This window comes from Cololabis saira, chromosome 1 (genome assembly GCF_033807715.1).
Source record: "Cololabis saira isolate AMF1-May2022 chromosome 1, fColSai1.1, whole genome shotgun sequence".
Taxonomy (NCBI): Eukaryota; Metazoa; Chordata; class Actinopteri; order Beloniformes; family Belonidae; genus Cololabis; species Cololabis saira.
Genome location: NC_084587.1, coordinates 55,660,949 through 55,677,301, shown reverse-complemented (window position 1 = coordinate 55,677,301; position 16,353 = coordinate 55,660,949). Strand labels below are relative to the sequence as shown.

At 43.3% G+C, this 16,353-nt stretch overlaps 1 protein-coding gene across 1 annotated transcript in view; it reads left to right on the top strand.

Moving 5' to 3' along the window:
• Nucleotides 1-15,899, top strand: part of hoga1 (4-hydroxy-2-oxoglutarate aldolase 1) — a 40,153-nt gene extending 24,254 nt beyond the window's left edge. The window contains exons 6-7 of the mRNA XM_061733154.1: nucleotides 13,764-13,897; nucleotides 15,719-15,899. Coding sequence (XP_061589138.1) covers nucleotides 13,764-13,897; nucleotides 15,719-15,868 — 284 coding nt within the window. The 3' untranslated portion in view covers nucleotides 15,869-15,899. The remainder of the gene's footprint in view (nucleotides 1-13,763; nucleotides 13,898-15,718) is intronic.
• The last annotated feature ends 454 nt before the right edge of the window (nucleotides 15,900-16,353 follow it).

The following is a 16,353-nucleotide window of genomic DNA, read 5'->3' as shown; positions in this document are numbered from 1 at the left end:
GTGCTTCCTCCCACAGTCCAAAATCATGTGTGTCATGTTGATTGGCATTTCTAAATTGCCTGTAGGTGTGTAAGGGAGTGCATGGTTGTCTGTGTGTACATGTGGCCCTGCAGGCCTGGTGACCTGGGCAGGTGAAGCCTGACTCTCACCTGGAATGAGCTGGGAGAAGCTCCAGCAGACCCCTGGGAGCCTGCACAGGATATGCATGGATGGATGGATGGATGGATGGATGGATGGATGGATGGATGGATGGATGGATGGATGGATGGATGGATGGATGGATGGATGGATGGATGGATGGGTGATGGATGGATGGATGGATGGGTGATGGATGGATGGATGGGTGGATGGATGGATGGATGGATGGGTGATGGATGGATGGATGGGTGATGGATGGATGATGGATGGATGGATGGATGGATGGATGGATGGATGGGTGATGGATGGATGGATGGATGGGTGATGGATGGATGAATGGATGGATGGGTGATGGATGGATGGATGGATGGATGGGTGATGGATGGATGGATGGGTGGATGGATGGATGGATGGATGGATGGATGGATGGATGGGTGATGGATGGATGGATGGATGGATGGATGGATGGGTGATGGATGGATGGATGGGTGATGGATGGATGATGGATGGATGGATGGATGGATGGGTGATGGATGGATGGATGGGTGATGGATGGATGATGGATGGATGGATGGATGGATGATGGATGGATGGATGGATGGATGGATGGGTGATGGATGGATGGATGGATGGATGGGTGATGGATGGATGAATGGATGGATGGATGGATGGATGGGTGATGGATGGATGGATGGATGGGTGATGGATGGATGGATGGGTGGATGGATGGATGGATGGATGGGTGATGGATGGGTGATGGATGGATGATGGATGGATGGATGGATGGATGGGTGATGGATGGATGGATGGATGGGTGATGGATGGATGATGGATGGGTGATGGATGGATGGATGGATGGGTGATGGATGGATGGATGGGTGGATGGATGGGTGATGGATGGATGACGGATGGATGGATGGATGGATGGATGGATGGATGGATGGGTGATGGATGGATGGGTGATGGATGGATGGATGGATGGGTGATGGATGGATGGATGGATGATGGATGGATGGATGGATGGATGGATGATGGATGGATGGATGGATGGATGGATGATGGATGGATGGATGGATGGATGGATGGATGGATGGATGGATGGATGATGGATGGATGGATGGATGGATGGATGGATGGATGATGGATGGATGATGGATGGATGGATGGATGGATGGATGGATGGATGGGTGATGGATGGATGATGGATGGGTGATGGATGGATGGATGGATGGATGGATGGATGGATGGATGGATGGATGGATGGATGATGGATGGATGGATGGATGATGGATGGATGGATGGATGGATGATGGATGGATGATGGATGGATGGATGATGGATGGATGGATGGATGGATGGATGGATGGATGGATGGGTGATGGATGGATGGATGGATGGATGGATGGATGGATGGATGGATGGATGGATGGATGGATGGATGGATGGATGATGGATGGATGGATGGATGGATGGATGGATGGATGGATGGATGGATGGATGATGGATGGATGGATGGATGGATGATGGATGGATGATGGATGGATGGATGATGGATGGATGGATGGATGGATGGATGGATGGATGGATGGGTGATGGATGGATGGATGGATGGATGGATGGATGGATGGATGGATGGATGGATGGATGGATGGATGGATGGATGGATGGATGGATGGATGGATGGATGGATGGATGGATGGATGGGTGGGTGGGTGGGTGGATGGATGGATGGATGGATGGATGGATGGATGGATGGATGGGTGATGGATGGGTGATGGATGGATGGATGGATGGGTGATGGATGGATGGATGGATGGATGGATGGATGGATGGATGGATGATGGATGGATGGATGGATGGATGGATGGATGGATGGATGATGGATGGATGGATGGATGGATGGATGGATGGATGGATGGAAGACACAGCTAGAATATAACAAAAAAGATGTTTACTTGAATACGTTTGTAGCTGCTGAAGTACAGACTAACAGGCTAACATGAAGTTCATTTAAACTCAGTTCACATGTGGATAACTTAGCAGTGATTTAACACAGTACCACCTTAAATGTAACATTTCAAGTTTAACATGAAGCTCGGCTCAGCAGAGTGGCAGTTTTCCGGTTCCCAGTTGCAAAAATCCAATGCCGCGAATTACAAGATGATTTCAAGCTTGTGACACGTGACATTTTGAGATTTTGCCTTAATACAGCAAATGCGTTCTACATGGAATCGATTTTCAAAAAAATTTATCCCGATCTCTGATATTGACAACAATGGCATTTGAAATGAGTAATGTCAGAGTTAAAACGAGGATGGGCGGCAACGCGATGGAGCGAAAGCCTGGCTAAATGCTAAATGCTAAACGACGGCCCCCTCCAGTCCTCCAGCGTTACATCATAGCTGGTACCGTCTCCGTCCTCCGAGCCTCGGGAGAGCTGAGGGCAGGACCTCCGGTTTCAGATGTGGCTTTGGTGGAAACGTTCAATAAAACCCAACCATTGGATATGGACTTCCTTCTGAAGCCAGCCCCTAGTGGCCGGCCAAGGAACTGCAACCCATTTCACTTCCTCAGGTTGCCATAGCCCATTGGCAAACACACAGAAAAAGAGACACCTAGTGGTTGATGCCTTTTCTATTTTAAGATGTCACATGACTCCCTATCATGACTACTATAACCAGTACTCCAGTTGTAAAAAAAAATCACGGGGGATGGTGGATTTTATCACATGGGGACAGATAATGTGTGCTGATTACAAATAATATAATATATTACAAATAATAGCAGTGACTAAAACACCTGCAGAAATACTGCAGGAATGACATAGCAGCAGTTAAATGCAGCCTTCTGTAAGCTTTAAATATCCACTGGGCTTACATCAAATACATCAAAACACAACAATAAAAAACACTTTTCTGAACTTATCAATATGACTCTGTCCTTCACAGGATAAGTAACATGGATCACTGCAAAAACTCACAATCTTAACAAGAATATTTGTCTTATTTCTAGTTAAAATGTCTCATTTTAGTAAAAAAATCTCATTACACTTAAAACAAGACTCATCACTGGAAAAAACAACAATTTTTACCTGTTTCAAGTACATTTTCACTTAAAATAAGTAGAAAAATCTGCCAGTGGAACCAGATTTTTTTTGCTTGGAATAAGAAGATAAATCTTGTCCCACTGGCAGATTTTTCTACTTATTTCAAGTGAAAATTTACTTGAAACAGGTGAAAATTGTCAAATTAGTTATTTTTCTGGTGTTATTTTTCTGGTGATGACTCTAAATGTTGAAATAGCAGTAAAACCACATTCATTGATGAAATGACATAAGGGATGGAAAGGAGGGATGGCAACTTCCGGTGTAGCGACTAATGGACTAGGACGTGTTTTTTTGAGCTCCTGCAACAACCTTTAAAAATATCTATTTTTGGTACAGCTTTTTCATCTTCCTTCGGTTTATTTTTCCCGACCTTCATTATTCTACTTTGGCCCCGTATTTTTGCCGACCAAAATGCCTCCAAAACTCAAACCATCCGCACCACCCCCGCGGCCCTCTCCGCACGCAGCATCCCCGCCTCGTGGTGACCCCCCGTCCAGCCTGGCCGAGGCCGCCGGGGCCGCTCCTTCACACGACTTTAAGGCCGAGCTGCTCGCATCACTCCGCGTTGAGATGGCGGCTGTTTTTAAATCGGAGCTTCAGGCTGCTTTAAATGAAAACCTGTCGAGCATCAAGACTGAGCTGCAAGCGGTGAAGTCGGAATTATCAAAAAGCATTACAAACATCCAGTCTGATGTGCGCGCTCTGAAGAACACCGTGGTTGAAATGGAAACATCTCTTTCATCCTGCACCGATGACATCACAACCTTACAGGCTAAAGTGGAGCATCTGTCAGCTGAACTGATGAGGCTGGATGGTAAATGCGAGGATCTGGAGGCGAGATCCCGGCGCAATAACATACGGATCGTGGGAATTCCTGAAGATTTTTCCACCTCTTCTGCTGTTACGGATATTCCCTCTCTGCTCAAGGAGGCTTTCAGCCTGGAGAAGGAGCCTCTCCTGGACCGGGCGCACCGCACCCTCCAGCCGAAGCCGAAGCCCGGAGAGCGCCCTCGTCCCATCATCGCCCGTCTGCACTATCATACAGACTGTGTGGATATATTGCGCCGAGCCAGGGCTCAGCAACGGATTACGTGTGGAGAGTTGACTTTTTCTGTCTTTCCCGACCACACCCAGAAGACGGCCCGTGCCCGAGCCGCCTTTAATGACGTCCGCCGCCGGCTCCGCGAGATCCCGGGGATCCGCTACGGTCTGCTGTACCCCGCCCGCCTCCGCATCACTCACAACGGCGCAGAAAGGGAGTTCAGGTCGGCAGAGGAGGCCAGCGCTTTCATCACGTCGCTCAAAGTCTAGTTGAACTTTTTTCAGTTCATCAGTGTCGGTTTTTTTTTTTTTTTTTCTCTCCCATATATACACGGTATGTGGTTTTCAGTTTAACTTGGTCGTGATTGGTTGTACCTCTCTGTTAATGTTGCTGGGCTTGCAGGAGCTCAACACGAAGCTTGTTAGTTATTATCTTGTTAGTTATGCTTAAAGCCGTAAGTGTTCTTTTCAGGGATCTGACTCCTTCTGGAGTTTGCACTGGGTTCTCCATCGTTTGGGGATGGGGTCGTTGTAAGTGCAATTGGGGGGTGGGGGGTGGGGGGTTCAGTAGGTTAAGTTTGTTGTTGTTTTCAATTTTCCCCCTTTTATTTATTTATTTATTTTTTTTTTTTTTTTCTCCCCCTTTTTTTTTTTTTTTTTTTTTTCTTCTTCTTTCCTCTTTCTTTCTTTCTTTCTTTCTTTCCTCCCTCCATCCCTTTCTTTCCTTTCCTTCCTTGGGGATCCGCATTCGGTACATCTCTATCTTTAGGAATTTAACATATGGCCACTAATACTGGTACTTCTGTGAGGTTGTTGAGCTGGAATATTAAAGGCATGGGGAGTCCAATTAAGAGATCGAGAATATTTGCTCACCTGAGACGTCTTAAAGCTGACTTAGTGTTCCTTCAGGAAACCCACATGCGCACCAAAGACCAGGTCAGACTTAAATGTCCCTGGGTTTCTGAGGTGTTTCACTCTGATTTCAACTCTAAGGCCAGGGGGGTTGCTATATTAATTGGTAAGTCAATGCAGTTTTCAGCATCTAAGGTGATTTCAGACAAAAACGGCAGATACTTAATTGTGGCGGGTACGCTATTTCATATTCCCATATTATTAGTTAATATATATGCCCCCAATTTTGACAACCCACACTTTATGAACAAGCTTTTTGAATGTCTCCCCTCATTGAACGACAGTCTTCTTATAATTGGCGGGGATATGAACTGCGTAATTGACCCCAAACTAGACCGCTCCAGCCCACGAAATCTGACTCCTTCTTCAATGTCGAGGTCTCTTTCAGATTTTGTGTCCAAGAACGGTTGCACCGATCCTTGGAGATTTTATAACCCTTGTACCAAAAAATATTCCTTCTTTTCTCAGATGCATCAATCTTTCTCTCGGATTGATTATTATTTTATTGATGCTAAACTAATTCCCAAAGTACTGTCTGTTGATTATCATCCTATTGTGATCTCCGACCACGCTCCTCTTTCTTTGGATATTCAGTTCTCTTCACAGCCACGCTACTCAACATCTTGGAGGTTCAATACATTACTTCTCTCAGATGATAAGTTCACCAATTTTATTACAACTAAAATTGATGATTACATCTCTATAAATCAAAATGATATGGAACCAATTTCATCTTCACTGCTGTGGGAATCATTAAAAGCATATTTGCGGGGACAAATTATCTCCTTCTCTGCTCACTTGAATAAGTCCCGGAAAGCCAAATTACAAGAACTCTCTATTAAGATCACAAAATTGGACCAACAACTTGCTACTTGCCCCTCTCCCAGTTTTCTTAAGCAACGTGTCGATTTACAGACTGAATTTGATCTCCTTACCACTAATGACGCAGAGCGACTTCTCTTACGATCACGCTCCGTATATTATGAACATGGAGACAAGGCAATTCGGCTCATGGCTCATCAGCTACGTCGCCAGGCAGCCTCACGTATGATCCTTCAGATAAAAGATTCATCAGGCTCATTGCATCAGGATCCCACCGCCATTAATTCTGTCTTTCACTCATTTTATTCCTCTTTATATACGTCTGAATCTCCATCTGGCTCCACTGAATTGAATTCATTCTTAGATAGCCTCAACTTTCCTGTTATAGGCTCCCATGCTGCTAAAAATCTTGACTCGCCATTAACGGTAGAAGAAATTAATCTCGCTGTGAGAAGTATGCAAAATAACAAAGCTCCTGGCCCTGATGGATTTCCAGTGGAATTTTTTAAGAAATTTCAGGATAAATTGTCCCCTTTATTGCATGCTGTTTATAAGGAATCACTGGAACATGGCACTCTCCCTCCCACTTTAAGGCAAGCCTCCATAAGTCTCCTCTTAAAAAAAGATAAGGATCCAACTCTCTGCGGCTCATACAGACCTCTTTCGTTAATAAATGTAGATGCTAAGATCCTTGCTAAAGCCTTGGCTTATCGCTTGGAGAACATTGTGCCAACTATTGTCTCAAATGAACAGACAGGATTTGTTAAGGGGCGACAGTTATTCTTTAATGTGCGGACACTTTTAAATATTATTCACTCTAAAACTATCACCACAACACCTGAAGTCGTAATCTCAGTCGATGCTGAAAAGGCATTTGATAGGATTGAATGGGACTATTTATTTACTGTACTGAAGAAGTTTGGGCTGGGGAATGGGTTCATTTCTTTGATTCGTCTCCTTTACACGTCTCCACAAGCAAGCGTTTCCACTAATGGCATTCAGTCCAATTTTTTTACTCTAGCCCGTGGCACCAGACAGGGGTGTCCCCTCTCTCCCCTATTATTCGCACTAGCTATAGAGCCCCTGTCAATCTTTCTGAGGTCCTCCCCCACTTTTACTGGGATCTCCCGATTGGGAACAGAATATAAGCTGTCACTTTACGCTGATGACTTACTGTTATATGTCTCGGATCCTGTCCTCTCCATTCCTTCAATTTTATCTGCTTTCCAGAGATTCGGGTCTTTCTCAGGCTATAAAGTGAACGTATCTAAAAGTGAATGCTATCCCATTAATGACTCAGCAACACAGCTCGTACAGTCAGATATCCCTTTTAAGATTAGTCCTTCCGGCTTTAGGTATCTTGGGATCAACGTAACCAGAACGTTAAGCTCTCTTTTTTCTGCTAATCTCTCACCTTTAATGTCTACAATTAAATCTGACCTCCATAGATGGAAAAGCTTACCTCTTTCATTAATTGGAAGAATTAACGCAGTTAAAATGAATATTTTGCCCAAATTTCTATTTCTGTTCCATTGTCTTCCACTTTTCTTACCAAAACACTTTTTTAAAATAATTGATCAAACTATTTCTGACTTCTTATGGTGTGGGAAGGCTCCTAGAATCCGCAAATCCACACTTCAGAGATGTAAATTCAATGGCGGACTGGCACTTCCCAATTTCCAACTGTATTATTGGGCAGCACATATTCAAAAAATTTCATTTTGGTTCAAATCGGTGAATATGCCATGGTGTAAATTGGAGGCACAGTCATGCATTTCATCCTCTTTACCTGCTCTACTTACCTCATCTATTCCATCCAACCTCTCTGTCTTTACAAATAATCAAGTGGTTCACTCCACACTTAAAATTTGGTATCAATTTAGGAAACACTTCAAATTTAAGTCAGCATCTACTTTAGCTCCATTACTGAACAATCATTTATTTCGACCTCCGCTTACAGATTCAACCTTTCTCATATGGCATAATAAGGGCCTGAAAAGTTTTGGAGATCTTTACAAGGATGGTATCTTTCGCAGCTATGCAGATCTCTCAGGTGAATTTATCCTCCCGCCTTCTCATCTCTTTCGATACTTTCAGATTAGACACTGCGTTAAAGCTTTGTTTCCAGTTTTTCCATCCTCTCCGCCGACTCTACAGTGGGAGGTGCTTTTAAACCATGATCCACTTCAAAAATCACTGATCTCTAAGGTTTACGATGACCTTCTGTCTTTCGATCTCTCTCCAGTTATTAAAGTTAGGGCTGCCTGGGAAGATGAACTGGATCTAAATTTGGAGGATGACTGGTGGGACGCTGCTCTTAAAAAAATTTACACAAGTTCATCCTGCGCTCGTCTTACACTTATACAGTTTAAAGTACTGTTTAGAGTCCACTTTTCTAAAGCTCGACTCTCACAGATCTATCCCAGTGTCACTGACGAATGCGACAAATGTCATGCCTCGTCCTGCAATTTAACCCATATGTTTTACTCTTGCCCACTACTTTCTCGCTTTTGGTCGAATTATTTTGACACCATGTCAAAAATACTCTTGGTGAATATAAAAGTCTCCCCCCATGTTGCCATATTCGGGCTCCCAGAGGACCATGGCCGGTTTACTTCAAACCAAAAAGACATTTTGGCTTTTACTTCCTTACTGGCAAGACGCCACCTTCTTCTCCACTGGAAGTCGACTAAGGCTCCTTCTAGTACCCAGTGGCTCAACGACACCATGTTTTTTCTGAAGCTGGGAAAGATTAAATATTCACTGAAGGGTAGTTGCAACAAATTTTATAATAAGTGGCTTCCCTTTCTTACATTCTTCCACTCTCTCCAGTCCCTGCCTCCTGATTGACGGATCCCCCCCTCCCTCTCTTCTCTCATTCCTTTCTTTCTTCCTCCTTTTTATTTATCTTTTTATTTACTTTTCTTTTGTTTTTGGGTTTTTTTTTTTTTCCCCCCTTTTTATTCATCTATTTTTTTTAATTCATACTGTTTAGCTTAAATACTTAAATATTACTTGTATATAAGAATATAATAATTTTCGTGTATTTGTCATTGTTTTGTGTGGATTTTTTGTTCTGTTCTTAATTCCAAAAAAAAAAAAAAAAAAGGAGGTAGACTGTATATCTTTTTTTTGTTTATTCCTGTTCAACTGTGCCTTACCCCCTAATAAAAATATCAAAACAGGAAAGGAGGGATGGCAGTTTTACAGGGGGGGGGTGATTTGGACTGTTTTTATTTCAGGAGGGATGCCATCTCCCCTCATCCCCCCTCATCCCCCCTCATCCTCCCTCAACTCCAGTACTGACTATCACTCCTGCTAAGCTGGTGACGTCCAACTGGTCCCTCGGGTTTAGGACACCTGTGTACAAGAAACATCTTCCCTCACAGCTCGGTTTTTCATATCCTCATCGTGAGGTCCAGCTGTCTAATCCTGCTTAATTTGAGCTGACAATAAATTATGGTTGAGCTGTAATGTGAAGCGCGTTCTTTTACCATCTTGCTATGTTTGCCACATACAGTGCGCTCTTCCCTCGGATTAGATAATACATCTGGGGAATAAGCATGACTACGGTGCTCAATAACCTGATGCGTCATGTTCTCCCCTGCCTAACTCACCCTGGCACAGCGTCCCCCCCGTCCCCCCCGCGGCTCTGTGATCTCTGATCCCTGACACATTCTCATCTCCATAACTAATATATTCAGCCGGTAGTGAGACTGACGCAGCGAATGCAGAGCGAGGAATGATTGATGTGATAATGCATCCCTGCTGTGAGTGTGTGTTGAAGTTATGATGACTTATTTCATCCTCCTAACAACCTTCACCACTACAGCGTTGTGGATGTTACCGTGTTACAGAAAACTCACCGAGCTTAGATCTTTGATGGGGAAACTCGGGACTGCTGACACGCAGCTACACTCAGAACCTGCCGAGCTCTGCAGACTTTACTACATCAGATTTTGCTGAACTGTCATGTGGAAGATCTCAGCTTAAGTAAGTAAACTTTATTTATACAGCCCTTTCACAGACACAATCACAAAGGGCTGCAAACCAGATAAAATAAGAACATAAACAAGAAACATACGATGAATACAGAACAATAAGGTAAATAACATCAACTCCAATAAAAGCTCGTTACCAAGTCAGCTAAAAGTTTGTCTAAGTAGAAGTGTCTTCAGCTGTTTTTCCAGACAATTAACAGATCCAGCAACACACATGCTAACAGTTTTTAAAACATGTTTGAGGAGTCAAAAGGAGGTTTTGACCCGAGGAGCGGAGAGAGCGGCTGGATGAATACGGGGTCAAGGGCCTGACGTAGTAAACTCATGTTAATGCCAAACATCCGTTCTGCTGTTCTAAACACCAAAAAAACTGAGCAGAGATCACTCCTGACAACTACGGTTAACCCCATCAGGATTTTTTAACTCCGATCCGATCCCGATCACTTGAGTTTGAGTATCTGCCGATCCCGATTTTTCCCGATCCGATCACTTTTTTTGGCTCCCGATACATTTCTGATACTTTTTACGGATCAGATACATTTTTGCAATGAATTAAAAAAAAAGAAAAAGAAAAAGAGGACTAAAACTCAAATTATCCCAAGTTTCTTTCATTGACCACTGGAGAACAACATGGACATTATTTCAACAAAGCTTATCAGCACTGGTGCCACAAAATGTAAAAACATGAAATTGTAAAATAAAACAAAAAGTGCAGAATAGTGCAATAACAAAAAAAAATACATTTAACTTCAAAAGAGGTAGTTGAATGACATCCAGTCAAACTCACAAACACAAGAAAATTAAAATAGTTTTTGGCTTAACCTTAGTGCAACATTCTGAATGAATGAATGAATGAATGAATGAATGAATGAATGAATGAATGAATGAATGAATGAATGAAGCAGCAGCTTAATGAACATGAACAGATAGAACATTTCACAATTCAAACATGTAAACCAAGTTAGTTTCGGCTTACGGCCGGAAGTGTCGCCAGTCACCGTTAAATGCAACGATATACAAAACGATTTCATATATATTAAAAACATTAATAACTAGGTATGTCCCCATACTTTTTTGGCCGATACCGATGTTTTGAAACTGCCGTGATCGGCCGCCCGATCGATCGGTACAACACTACTGACACATTAAAACTGAGCAGTCCAGGACCAGAAACAAAACCCACAATGAAACGATTGTCACTTCTGTGTAATTATTTCAATAAAGCTAATGACGCATCAGGTTTCTGTAGCCCGGACTTTTCCCTGCACATCCTGGAGATGACTGACTGGGCTGTGACCTGGGACGTCTGCAGGCCGGACATCAAGCAGGATCTCTGCCATCAGCCATCACAACAATGTCCAGATGAGTCGATGGCAAACAAAGACCCACATGGAAAACCAAGCGTTCCAAACACATCTTTGTGCATTGACAGTAGTTTAATAGTAGTTTAAGAGCCCTGTGCCGGTCCCAGTGCAGCGTTGTGAGGAATCAGGACGGTCTGACGGTCAGCTGAGTGGGGAAAGCTGCTGGGACCTGTGGTTCCGGTGGTGAAAGTCCACAGAAACATAAATCATTCATGACATCTGCTCGTCAGCGTTCAGGAACGGCTAGCAGAAGCTGCTTCCTCCCTGCTAGACCAGGACGTCCAGCTGCTGCTGGAAAACCTGCCTGTCTGGGTGACCGGACACATGAAGCCCTGCTGCCCACTGACCTGACAGAAACATGTTTGTATGTCTGTCCACAATTAACAAGAACAAGATAAAAAACAACAATAAAAGGAGCAGAACACACCACCTTGTTTTCCCGTCTGTTGCGGAACCTATTTCTGATTTTCCTCCACACAGGCCCGAAAAAAATAAATCTAAGCGCATGTAAATATAACATATTTAAATCTGTGATATTAACAATTAAAAATGAAGTTTGTTGCTTTACATGAATACATCTAGTTTTGAACTTAATCTGCATTTGTTCAAAAACAAGACATTGTGCATTTTTTCCTTTACCAGCAGTATTCATGTAATCCCAGGTAATCTTTTCATTTACACACAAACAACAAGCAATGATCTTGTTGTATTTACTTTTCCTTTAACAATTTTAATCTATTGGGCAGATTGACCAACGTTTAGATGAAACATGCTTTATTTGTTTAAGTAAAAACCACAGTGAAAAATATCTTGCTTGATCTACTTTGAAAAAATTATGACAACTGTTTAGCATGAGATTTTTACGTAGATCAAGAAAGACTAGTCTTTTTATAAACTACTTAATTTTTAGTATGTACAAAATTCATTTGCAACTTAATTTTTGCAAGTAAAGTCAACTTAATTTTGATAAATAAAGTAAATTTAACACAATTAACTTGACTGTACTTGCCAAAATGTATTATTTACATACAAAAAATTAGTTTATACAAAGACTAGTCTTTCTTGATCTACATAATAATCTCATGCAAAAAGTTGACTTATTTTTTTTAAGTATCAAGCACATTATTTGTATCAGTGCATACGTAAAAAAGTCAACCGAGGTTCAGTGATTGACACATGGTACCAAAGTGAGACATTTAAAACTGACACATCGGGACTGAAGACTGGATTTTAGTCAGACGATTCCTTCAAGGTTTCTTCATGTTTGACTCTGTTTTTCTGAAACTTTCAATTTATGGCACCAAATAAGAATAAGTAGATGCTGGTGAGCGCTCGCTCGGGTCAGGACCTTCCCGTGGGCCCCAGCTGTCTGCTGGTCCAACCAAGGATGTGTTTTCCTTTCCAGACCATTTAATGTAAAGGGTTTACAGAAGGATGAGGAATGAATCTGTCGTTCAACGAGAGAGTGTCGGGAATCACTCGCTCTAAATACGGCAAACACGAGCAATCTGGATAAACTTTCACTAACAAAGTGGCTTGGAGCACAGATTTAAAAAAAAAAAAAATCCTATTGGTGTCAGCAGTCTCCTGGGAACTTAATACACATGTTCTGGAGCTGTCCTTCCCTTTATAATATTGGACTAAGATTTTTAATACCCTGTCAGAGGTAGTTGGGGAAAAATTAGAGCCAGGTGCTCTGAGTGCAGTGTTTGGGGTTGCTCCCACTTCCCTCACTAAGTCTAAAAAGGATGTACTGGCTTTTGCTGCCCTGCTAGCCAGAAGATTCATTGTACTTAATTGGAAATCAGCAATACCGCCCTGCCATGCCCGCTGGATTAGAGATACCCTTTATTTTCTTAAATTGGAGAAAATTAGACTGCTCTTAACTGGCTGCTCCGGTAAATTTGAGAAATTATGGGGCCCATTCCTTCAATTTAATCAATAATTCTCATTACAATTTTTTTATGTATATATATTTTTTTTTTTTGCAATTGTCCATTTATGTCTTAGTTTTATTTGTTTTATTTATTTATTTATTTATTTATTTATTTATTTATTTATTTATTTATTTATTTATTTATTTTTATTGTGGTTCTAGTTTTATATAGGTTGTTCAGGTATGCTGCAATATGTAAGTGACCACTGTATTTTTCTGTTTTTTCCTAAAAGAAAAATGTGCTTAATTTGTTAAATGTTTTGATATAATTGTATACATCTGCAAAACCCAATAAAAAAAGTTGGGAAAAAAAAATCCTAATTTGCCTCCCTAAAAGCTAAAAATGTTTCATTTCAAACTGTTTAAAACACATGTCATGGGTCCAACCCAGAAGAGATGGTAAGGCGGTGCGTGACCTGTCTCTGGCCTGGTTGTGTGTCCAGGGGCCGTCGGCGGAGTGTGTGCCCTGGCTAACGTGCTGGGTCAGCAGCTGTGTGAGCTGCACGGTCTGTGTGCGTCGGGACGCTGGGAGGAAGCCAGAGTCCTGCAGCAGCGCCTCATCCAACCCAACGCAGCCGTGAGTACGGCCCGCCGCCGGCCTAGTCCCCACAGGAACAACCAACCCTCGGCTAATGCTGCCAACCTGGAGCTCACGCTTTCCCAGAGATACAAACAGTCACTAGAAGTTAAATCATCTGTAGTCACGGCGATGCCGATGTTTTGTTTTTCTAACAGGAACTAAGTTTAGGACACGTTTACACGTAGCCGGGTATTTAGAAAAACGGATATTTCCCCCTCTACGTTTTGAAAAATACCATCATTTACACGAACCTGCATAAATATCTGTTAAGGTGCTATGAGCAGCCAGACCTGCAGGGGGCAGTGTAACGAGAAGATGAAGTCATGCTAGCCAATCAGAATCCTGGAAAAAAACATCAACAAATGACACGAGTAACTTCCAGTTACTTCCAAGATGAACGAGTCTTTGGTTTGGAGTGACAGAGAAGTGGAGTTACTTTTAAGTGTGACTTTACAATATAAAACAGGTAAAATACAAGAAAATATTGGCGGTGGCCAAACAAATTGTAAACGCAGGTCGCACACATGACGCTGCACTGCAAAAACTCAAAATCTTATCAGGAATATTTGTTTTATTTCTAGTTAATTTTTAGTCAAAAAATCTCATTACACTTAAAACAAGAGTCATCACCAGATAAATAACTTGTTATTTGACAATTTTCACATGTTTCAAGTAAATTTTCAGTTTTTTCCAGTGATGAGTCTTGTTTTAAGTGTCATGAGATTTTTTTGACTAAAAATGAAACATTTTAACTAGAAATAAGACAAATATTCTTGTTAAGATTTTGAGTTTTTGCAGTGTGGTGACGTTTTCTGTCTCATAATGTGACGTTCTGAAGCCTAAATGTCCGTTTACAAGCAAACGTGAAGACGGAGTTTTTGCAAATCTCCACTTTGGCCGGAGTTTTCAGGAATGATTGTTTTTGGAGACTTTGAGCTTCGTTTTCGTGTAAACGAACGGCCAAAACACATGAAAACACCAGCGTTTTTGCTACGTGTAAACAGGGCCTTAGTGTGTACATCACATATTTTTAGAATAGATTTAAAGATGTTAGCGTTGACCTAATGTTTTCTGAGGCCTCTCCTTCCCTGACCTTTGAGCAGCGTGTGAGCCTGAGCTCCTGGGGCTGAGAAAGCCCTGACCCTGAAGACCAGGGGGGACGTAAACCTGGAACAAGCTGCCTGACAGAGCCACTGACCTCTTTTCAAGTTTTACCACAAAGCACTTTTATCAGAGCGTTTTCTCCTTTTACATGACTCTGATTTTAATTTTATTGGAAAAAAGATTTGAGGAGAAAAAGAGTTGCAACTTTTGATGAACGTGCTGGCAGCTCGCTCCCTCTGCTTGTGCGCTGCTCAAAATAACATCCACGCTAATGAAGCAAGAAATACTAGTATCAAAAAATGAAATATTTTTCCTAAGTTAACAGTTAAGAAATATATGTGTTTTTTGTATTGAGCTATATGAGTTAAATCCACAAAGTTAAATGTCAGAGGAGCGCGGCCTGGACCGCTCCGAGATGTTGTGGGCCCGGGTGAGTTTCTGCAGAGTGAGCTTCAGGCTACAGACGTGTTCATTAAAGTCTAGTAAATGTCACTGGCCTGACAGTGTGGGCCTAGCACGCTACCACCTACACACGCTGCACCAGGAAGACCCTGTTCTCTGCAGCTCCCAGTCCCACGGGTGCTGCTCAGCAGCCAGATCACCCGTGTGTCTGGATTAGGGATCATTAATCCTGCAGCCGTGAGACCAAACTGCAGTTTTGCCGACTGGGTTTGGGGGGCGTTGCGATGGTTGATTGGAGCTTTGTGTTTCCAGGTGACAAGAAAGTTGGGAGTTCCTGCCCTGAAGCAGGCGATGGAGTGGTTTGGTTTCCATGGCGGCGCCTGTCGATCTCCCCTCCAGCCGCTCACGGAGGCAGAGACGCAGCAGCTGAGACGGGATTTCTCCAGTAACGGGTGGCTGTGAGGGCCCGGGCTGGAAGTGTGTGTGTGTGGGGGGGGGGGCACCGCTGCAGTGAGTGTGTGTGTGTGGGGGGGGGGCACCGCTGCAGTGAGTGTGTGTGTGTGGGGGGGGGCACCGCTGCAGCGAGTGTGTGTGTGGGGGGGGCACCGCTGCAGCGAGTGTGTGTGTGGGGGGGGCACCGCTGCAGCGAGTGTGTGTGTGGGGGGGGGCACCGCTGCAGCGAGTGTGTGTGTGGGGGGGGGGCACCGCTGCAGCGAGTGTGTGTGTGGGGGGGGGGCACCGCTGCAGCGAGTGTGTGTGTGTGGGGGGGGGGCACCGCTGCAGCGAGTGTGTGTGTGTGGGGGGGGGGCACCGCTGCAGAGAGTGTGTGTGTGTGGGGGGGGGCACCGCTGCAGCGAGTGTGTGTGTGTGGGGGGGGGCACCGCTGCAGCGAGTGTGTGTCTTCACTGGCGCGGACTGGAAGCGGCTAGAAAACAATTAAATCCTCA